The sequence below is a fragment of the Cannabis sativa genome, chromosome 6 (assembly GCF_029168945.1).
Source record: "Cannabis sativa cultivar Pink pepper isolate KNU-18-1 chromosome 6, ASM2916894v1, whole genome shotgun sequence".
NCBI classification, from domain to species: Eukaryota; Viridiplantae; Streptophyta; class Magnoliopsida; order Rosales; family Cannabaceae; genus Cannabis; species Cannabis sativa.
Window position 1 is genome coordinate 14,199,068 of NC_083606.1, and position 10,221 is coordinate 14,209,288.

At 32.9% G+C, this 10,221-nt stretch overlaps 1 protein-coding gene across 1 annotated transcript; it reads right to left on the reverse strand.

The window, feature by feature from the left end:
• Nucleotides 1-332: 332 nt before the first annotated feature.
• LOC115694947 (uncharacterized) lies at nt 333-7,951 on the reverse strand. Its single transcript, XM_061118001.1, has 2 exons — nt 7,072-7,951; nt 333-379 (listed from the first exon to the last, which is right to left on the reverse strand). The coding sequence occupies exons 1-2, from the start codon at nt 7,949-7,951 to the stop codon at nt 333-335; spliced, it is 927 nt and encodes a 308-aa protein (XP_060973984.1).
• Between the last annotated feature and the right edge of the window lie 2,270 nt (nt 7,952-10,221).

Genomic DNA, 10,221 nt, shown 5'->3' on the forward strand with positions numbered 1-10,221 from the left:
ATTATACTAATCTTACCTCAATTCCGAATTCAGGTGTGCCGGTCAACCTGAGTGGAACAACTGCTCGGCGAATTATAGGCTCCTAAATCACATCGATAAAAACACGAATAAGTGACTCGCTAAATCACAACCGAGACTTAGGTTTTAAACCAAAAACGTATCTCAAACAACTTAAAATGGCAATACCCTAAACTAGCAGGGAATTAACCATTGAGAAACCTGAAACTAACGCGAAACGACAAGCTGAATTTTTCGGGGAACCTTACTGCAAAATCCGGGTGACCAGTTTTACAAGCATTGTAAAACCGGTTACCCAGAAAATCCAAAAACATTCAAAGCTCAACCAAATCATTTCCAAACCTTCTCAAACTTTCTAGACCTGCATATTATACCCCAATAAACTTTTTCCAAGCAATAACACAACTACCCAAGCTCAGAACTAAAAAACACCATTAAAGCTCCAAGTTTGAGTTCTAAAACTCAACACTTGGATAAACTAACCAACAACCATTAAAACATGCTTAAATCAATATAATCTAACATAATTAAGCCTCTGAAAACAATATTAAACACCAGTAGAAACAACAGCCACCAATCTCTCAAAAACATGCATAAAACCTATCTAGAAACTTAAGAAAACAAGAAGGAAAAGCTTGAGGGGTTTATACCTTGAATTGAAATGCTAGGATCTTGCTAGAAATCTGAGTTGAAACTAGAAAAACCCCAATACTTGCTAGTTCTAGAGTGCTTCGAGAAAGAGAGAGAGCTTTGGAGAGAGAGAGGGAGAGAGGTTCTTCCCTTAATTTCTATCTTTTTTGGTAAAATATGAAATGAATAAAGGTTTTATAAACTAATAACCTATAACCTTCAGCATAATAAACTTATTAATGTCCACTAGAGGACAAACCATTAACTTGGGCTAAAATGACCATTTTGCCATTTTTACACTAAAAGTCATAAAATGGCACTTAGGGGTATTTTGGGAAATTCTAAAATCCCGACTATTCTCAACATTCCCAATTTCTAATTTTATTGTCTTGCTATACTCAAAATACTAGGATGTGATTCTAATAGCGAAATACCGCGTTCCAATATTGTCGGGCACAAGATATGCAAAATTATAAAATTTCTATATATGATATAAAATGCATTCTGAATTCAAATAAATCATCATAAATAAATAATTCAATACTAATCAATAACTTTCATAATTAAGTCCTAATTATCTGCTAATTTCCAAATTAAAGCTACGTGGTCTTTACAATGACTTATTTATGAATTTTCACTAAGCAAGGGCTTAATTGTGAAGAAAAGACATTTTAGGCTCTATTTGTTAATTAAGAGACTTTGTATGGTCTAATTAATAAATAATATGAATGTCAATTCTATTTGATAATTAATTATGGGCTCGTTTGGAACGCCGTATTAGGTCGTATTGTATTGTATTGTATTGTATTGTATTATATTGAATTGTATTTTATGCAATATTTTTTTGTAAAACTATATGTGGTATTAACTTTTATGGACACCTAAATATATAATATTTTAGTATAAATTAAAGTTTAACATAGTATTATATAAAAATATGATATATAATTCAATTCAGTATAATACAATACAATACGACGTTTCAAACGAGCCCTATAATTATTAAATAAATAGTTTTGACATTTATATGATTGAAATAGGAAATATGGTATTATTGAAAGAAGAATAATTGGTTGAAATAAAGTGACAAAATTGTAACTAGAGATTGGTCCTTAAGTGGTCGGCCACTCTAGTGAATTTTTGCCTAATATTTTATTCTTTTTTAATCCATATAATTCAAACCTAAACCCTAGTTGAAACATTATAAAAGGAACATGATGCTCTCATCTCATCCAACACTTTTCAACCTGCCAAATCTAGTTTCTAACTCTGTCAGACAACTAGTAGATGAGAGACACTTTCTATACAGTTTTTGAACCATCCTTTATTGTTCTTCATCCAATTCGCATATAGTGATAGAGTGCCATGCCAACACATAGCAGGTCAACTACTCAATCATAGTGCGGGAAGACGGTGGTAATCAACCCGAAGGAGAGAAACAGATCTAGGCTCAGATCTTGATAATACTCTACGACAAAAAGGAACAAGGGTTAGAGATCTTAGCGGAAGGAATCATAATATTCTGTTGCAATCAATTTAAGGTTTTCTAAACTCTTATGTGTTTAGTTTCATTGTTTTAGATATATTCATATTTAGGATGTTAATCAATATACTTGTTTGTAAATCTAGATCCGGGTAAAATATTCCTAACAGAAAAATATGACAAAAATTAGCCTTGAAAAAGTAAAATAAAAGAATGGTAAAATGATCGATAGATAGTATAAAAAATATTTATAATTCATATATGTACATTTAACAAAATAAGTTTACGAAAAGAATTTCTAAAAACTCAATATGTTATAACGATATTTATTGTAACACAATAAAATGTAATTATTGTATTTTAAAAAATATTTATTATTAAAATTTAAATTTATAGTACTTTTTAAAAAGATAGAAAAGTTTATAAATCTATTAATTGAAAAAACAAGCCATAACCCACAAGATTAAAATAAATATTAATTTATTTTAAAATATTTAAATTTGAAATATTAATTTTTTGAAGAGAAGAGGCATTCAAAAGAAAAATAAAAACTCACAAAAAAATAAAATAGTTTAACCAAAAAAAAATACATAAAAAAATATAAACTAAAAAATTACATAACAAAATATAAAATAAATGTGAGCAAAATTAATATATTATATACTTTAAATTATTATTATTTTTTTTTTTTGGAAAAATTCATCATCTTTATTAATTGCAATCTATAGTGATTACATGATTAAAATCTGGAATAACATCACTACTCCTGATAACACGATCAGTAACTAAATAGGATGCTCGAGCTAAGAAATGAGCAACACTATTTGCAGAACGTCTAATAAAATTGACATAAACATCTTGCAAGTCATTTAGCAACATTTTACAATCAAAAATAATACTCCCAAAATATGAAACCATAGGTGTAATATCCCAGAAAATAAATAATATTTTAGACATATTTTATTAAATATATAATTACTTGGGAAATGAAGTAGGATTATGATCTTACTGAGGTAAATTGTTGAGAAATTATTTAATGAAATACGTTATTTTCGGGCCCGGCAGTTGTGAAAATTTGGCGATGTGGTTAGTAATGTCACGACATTAAATGAAAGGATTATTTTGAGAATATCTCGAATTAAGTTAGAATTTTATTAGAATGTCGGATTGGGGAATTAGTAAAATTACCATAAATGCCCCTAGGTTATAATTTTAGTTTAGGTTTCTTTGAAGGGTAAATTAGTCATTTTTATGTTTTTGACATTTTGACCTTTGAATTTTGGTGGGCTGATTGTTATTTAAAAAAAAAAAAGAAAAGAAAAGCAAACCCTATTTAAAGTTACTTCCAAGGCAAGAAAACAAAAAAATTCATAACATCAAGCTTTTTTTTTTTCTTCTTCTCTTGCCGAACCCTAGAAGCAGCTGGGAACCAAGGAAAATTCATTGCATTTCTTCAATTTCCTGAGCTAATCTTAACCCTAGAAGCTAGCTAAGTGGAGGTAAGATCCTTCTACTCTTCTCTTGATTAATTTTCTTGAGTTTAGTATAGGTTTTGGTGAAGGTTTTCAATGAATTCTGAGCTGGGGTATAAACTGAGGGTAAGGTAGGTTCTTAGGGTTGAATTGGAACTTGTTTGAATGAAAATTGAGTGAGGTTAATGGCTGGTTGAAATTGGATATGGTTGTTGAGAGAAAATTTAGTTTTTCTTCACTTTGAAGTGTGATTTTGAGCAAATTGATATATTGCATTGAAATGGTTGTTTGGTTATGTTATAATTGCCATAATATACTGTTCTGGAAAGTTTGGTTAGGTTTGGTGGAGGTTTGATTGGTTTTTGGGGTGAAAAACCAGAAATCACCATGGCTGCAAGGAAAAAAAGGCAGGCCATTTTTCTGGGTGTCTGAAAAACGTGCGACCGTTTTTTCCCAGGAAAGGGGGATTTTGGGTTTTTTTTCTCCTCAAGTACGATCTGTTTCGGGGTGTCTTTCGGAGTGGAATTCAGGGTGCTTTAGAGATGGTTAAGCTAGTTTGATCTGGGGGAAAGTAGGGTGTGTTCGGTTGTGAGAATAGTTGATAATCAGAAATTTGATTAAGTTTTTCATTTGAGTTTTAGTTGTCATGACATAGGACCGGAATTGCTTAGCTTGTTTTCCACTCAGGTCGGCCCGTACTCTTGATTTCTGAACCAAGGTAAGAAAAGCGGTAAGCACCGTATGTGGTTAAAGATTAATGGTTGAATGGAAGTGGCCTTGATTATTATCAAGACTTTGATTAAATATTTAGTAAGCCTAGGTTATGACCTAGGGTTGGAAACGGTTATTACCGTTACGAGTAATTACTCTTGAAACCGCGGTTAGGTTTCTTACTTATCGTCTGCTTTATCGGGCAACGATAGTGACATATTCAGCTCGTGGTTAACGAGTGGTAAAAGGGGTACTTTATAAAGTACCAAGATTGTGTAATGTGAATGTGTAATGTGTAAAGGAATACTTTATGATATTGTATAATGAGTAAACATATTGATATGAGATTAAATTGATAATCATTTTCAGTTAACGTTTTGGTTACTTTTCTTGCTGAGTCTCTGTGACTCACGGGTGCTTTATGGTGCAGGTAAAGGAAAGGCAAAAGTTGAGCAACCATGAGTTTGTGGTCGCAGCAGCAATGTACATACCAGCCGCAGTGACACGGCCCAGTAAACAGGATGCTCTATTTTGATTGTATTTTGGAAGTATAAAGTTTATGTTGTAAAATACTTTGAAACCAGTTTGTGAATATTTTGAAAACAGGGGAACCCCGTAGTCCATATTACTTATCTTTTGTTAAACAGTTTAAAAGTTGAATTTTAATTATCAAAATTTAATTACCCACACTTTTAGTATAATTACATATTATATAAATATCAGTATTTTATTAAATTGCACACACGTGCCTTCCCTGTTGGACAGGGCGTTACAATAGGAATAGAGCTACGTAATGCTTGCACCATAGTAAGACAATCAGTTTCAATGACAACCTTCCTCCAATCTTTCTGTTTAACCCAACTCAGTGCCTCCTTAATGTTGGGTTTTATGCCCTAAATAAAACTCTGTTTCAATGTAATCCAGATTATTCAATATCAATAAAGTAACAGAAGTAATTTTTCATTCACTTGTGTATGTTTTGGTTCACTTAATCAATTGCTTGTCTATTTGATTTATAAATTCATCGAAATCCCTTTTCACATACTTGATCATGTTTATTGTGTTGTCAACACAGTGGAAAATAAACATGACTATGTGAATAAAGTATTCCTAGATTTATCAGAACACTGGGTTTTACTGATATGATAATCTACAACAGAGTTTACTTACATTTGGAGAAATGTTATGTTCTTTCCAGAACATAGGTTAAAGTAAAGCTCAGGTTGGATGCATGGAGTATGCATTGGAATGGACCGATATTGAACTTTGAATTAGATTTTGAAACTTACCGTAAACATCTATTCAATTCAATATCATAAGTTGATCCTAGATCACATGATCGAAATCCTGATATGGTTAGGCTTAATTTCAAGATTATTATTCGTGTTCTTTGATTTGTTAGTTAAGCCTAATCTTTAGTCTGGGCAATACATACATTTTAGGAACACGGTAGTGCGATTGAGTGGGAGCGCTAACATATATATGGAATCTATAGCTTCTATCTGGCGAATAGTAAGCAAAGGGTGATTTCCTTCGAGCTTAACCAAACGAGATAAATGATTGAGTACTCATTTCACTTAGTTGAAATATCATTTATACAGGGTTAAGTGTTTTAAGGATAAAATACATTGTAGGGTGTTACGGTAACTTAGTCCCTTTACAGTGTAAATCATCCATATAGAGGATCATTGATCACATTAGGATTATAACAATGGATAACTAATAATGTGTCTATATGGTGGAACATATAGAGCATTCTATATACTGAGAGTGCAATTCTGAGTTCTATGTGTGGATTCAACGAAGAATTAATAAGTTAGTGAATTTAAGTGGTAAATTCTAGATCTGCTTATTGGAAGCTCGGATATATAGACCCATGGTCCCCTCACTAGTTGAGATGATATTACTTGTAAGACTCATTTAATTGATTTTAATTAATCAATTAAAAATTCTCAAGATAGACTTGTCTATTTGAGAATTTATCACTTATTAAGGGCAAAACAGTAAATAGAGATTTTGAAGGGCATATTTATTAATTAGGAAACTTTAATTAGTTTGATTATTAATAAAATAAATGACAATATATTATTTGATAATTAATTTTAATTATTAAATAATTAGATTTGACATTTATGTGGTTGAACAAAGGAATTGGCAGTTTTTGACAAAACAGGAAACTATCAGTGTAGGAAAAAGGAAAGTTGGAAAAGTGGCAAGCCTTGTTTCCACAATGCCTAGGCCGGCCACTTAGCTTCCTTTTCTCTTTGATTTTTTCAATTCCAAATGTCAATCATAGCCCTGGGTGGTCTTCTATAAATGGAAGGCAAAGGCTTCAGAGTTGAACAAAAAAATGTACAACCTTTTCACAACATTATTCTGACAGAATTTTCTCTCTGAAAATTCTCTCTGAGCCGCCACCCTCTCTCTCTCTCTTCCTTCACTGTTTCGAAATGTATAAGTGCTAGAGTAGTGCCCACACACATCAAGTAATACCTCAATCATAGTGAGGAAGGCTGTGTAGAATTCAGAAACAACAAAGAAGAACTATCGGGCTCAGATCTTGATTATACTCTGCTATAGAAAGGAATCAAGGGTTAGAGATCTGAGTGGGAGGAGACATATATTCCGCTGCAATCACTGTAAGATTTCTGATACTCTTATGTGTTTAATTTCCTATCGTTTTAGAAGTTCATATTTAGGTTGTTAAATCAACATACTTGTGAGTAGATCTAAGATCCTGGTAAAATAACTTCCAACACTTAACACCCAAAGCTTCCACCATTTCGGGTTGCAACACCCCTGACCGACAGCAGGTAAAAGCTTCCACCAATGTGCCAGTTTCATCCTTAATCACCCCTGCAAAGCTATAAGTTGCAGTTCCTAAAAAAATAGCAACATCTACATTAATCTTCAAAGTGTTTCCACCTTGTTTGGCCCAAGTTTCAGCACCATCGACATCAGTAAGGAATGCAGTCGTAGGATTGAATGTTGAATCTTGAGCCCGAGTCCAATCTGCGAATAAAGCTTGAGCTAAGTGAGCAACACTCGCACCAGTAGGGGACTTATCAGACCATACTAGCTCATTTCGATGTTTCCAAATTTCCCAACATGTCATTGCAATCAACCTCCTTTTCTCCCCATCCGTTTGCTGTAGAACGGTAGCAAACCAGTTGGCAAAAGAACAAACTGCCGTTAAATTAACACTAGCAGCCAACTGTTGCCAACACGCTTTGGCAAAAGACCAATCCACCAAGCAATGGTAGATGGTTTCATCAGTTACTTTGGACACAGGGCAGATGGTCTCAACAGGCATATGTCTAGAACGAAGTCTGGATTTTGTAGGCAGACAGTTAGTGGTAGCACGCAATAACAAGTCTTTCACTTTCAGAGGAACACTTAGCTTCCAAAGAGTATTCCAAAAGACGGAATTATCATCCTGTGCACCTAACTCTTTGCTCAACTGTAAGAACTTATAAACTGATTTTACTGAGAAATGGCCCGAGCTCTCCCAACTCCAATACAAAACATCACATAAACGACTTGAAGATAAGGAAATACTAAGAATCAAGTTAGCATCCCTTTCATTAAACATATCATGCACCAAGTCAACATCCCAAGCCAACGTATCAGTTTCCATAAGTGCTTTAACATTTTGATCAATAACAGCAGGATTGTTCGAAGTTACTCTTGGATTATCTTCATTCGGCAGCCACGGATCCAAAACTATATTAATTCGAGAACCATCACCAACTATGCATCTCGCCCCTTTTCAAACGATCTCTTGAGTTTCATAAATACTTCGCCACACGAAACTTGGATTGCTCCCCAACTTAGCATTTAAAAAGGTACCATTACGATAGTACCTAGCTTTAAAAATCTTGCTGATAAGTGAGTTCGGACGACTAAATAATCTCCATCCTTATTTACAAAGCAAACTCAAGTTAAAGTCATGCAAGTTGCGAAATCCCATACCACCTTTATGTTGGAAATATTTTACCAGGATCTAGCTTTACTAACAAGTATGTTTCATTAACATCCTAATATAAATTCTAAAACAATGAAATATACACATAAAAGTTTAAGAAAATCTTACATTGGGTGCAGCGGAATATAATGACTCCTTCCATTCAGATCTCTAGCCCTTGATTCTTTTCTGTAGCAGAGCATCACCAAGATCTGAACCTGGATCTCTTTCTCTCCTTCCTTGATCCTGATTCTCCTTCTTGTTGATTGGATTCTTCACAATCTTCCACACTATGATTGAGATACCACTTGATGTGTGTGGGCACTCACTCATTCACTAATGGCTGAAAAAATATTTGTGAAGATAGGCAATAGTGTTTTCAAAATTGAAGAAGAAAGAAGAAGGAAGAGGTCTCATCAAAAGTTAGGTTATTAGCTTTGGAGGCATTAGTTGGATAATGAGACCATAGCCTTCCTTTTATACTATTCTTCAATAGGGTTAGGGTTGAATTATATGGATTAAAAAAGAATAAAATATTGGGCAATAAATCACACTTGGCTGTACACTTAAGTGAGCCAATCTCTAGTTACAATTTTGCCACTTTATTTCAACCGCTTATTCTTCTTTTCAATAATACCATATTTTCCAATTCAAACCTATAAATGCCAAAACTATTTATTTAATGATTAAAACAACTATCAAATAAAATTATCATTTATAATATTTATTAATTAGACTCCATAACATAGTGAAAATTCATAAACTAGACATAGTCTAATTTTAGAATTATAATTGATTAACTAGAATCAATTACTTGAGTCTTACAAGCAGTATGGTCTCAACTAGTATGGGGACCATGGGCCTATATAACCGAGCTTCCAATAAGTTGATTAAGAATTTACCAAGTAAATTCACTAACTTATTAATTCTTTGTTGCATCCACTCTTGGAACTTAGAATTGCACTCTCAGTCATATAGAACGCTCTATTTGTTTCACGATATAGATACGCTATAAATTATCCATTATTATAATCCCAATAATCAACGATCCTTTATAGATGACCTACATTGCATAGGGATAAAATTACCGTTACACCCTTTCAATGTATTTTATCCTTAAAACACTTGCCACCTATAAATGATATTTTAGTGAAATAATATAATCACTAAAATGAGATCTCAATCATTTATCTCTATTTAGCAAGCACAAAGGAAATCATCGTTTCACTTCTAAATACCTATAGAAGCTATAGATTCCATATCTATGATTAGCACTCCCACTCAATTGCACTATCATGTTCCAAAATGTACGTATCACTCTGACCCAAAAGTAGGCTTAACTAACAAATCAAAGAACATGTATAATACTCTTGAGATCGAACCTAATCATATCAGGATTAAGATCATTTGATCTAGGATCAACTAGGTGATATTGAATTGAATAGATATTACGGTAAATTTAACATATCTAATCAAAGTTCAATATCGGTCCCATCCAATGTATACTCCATACATCCGATACTGGTAAACTTTGCCAATGCCCTAGAAAGGACATAACACTTATCCAAGGTGTAAGAATACCTATCGCTAATTTTCATGTCAGTCTAAATCCAGTGAACTGACGAATCAGGGAATTAAAACTTTCGAACATATAAACATGATTATATTCCACTGTGCTGACAACACTATAATCATTAACAAATAAATATGTTCTGGACTTAATAGAATTTATACTTTAAATATAATCATGAAATAAATCATGTGAACCATGCAACATAAAATGTTATTTCTAATCTTTATTAATTAGTAAATCTGATTATATTGAAATGGGTTTTATTTAGGGCATAAATCCCAACACTTTAGACTTATGTACTGTCAATCTATCCCACTTTTTCCATTGGATTCCTTTGTTGTTCTTCGACGAACGCCACCAAAACTTACAC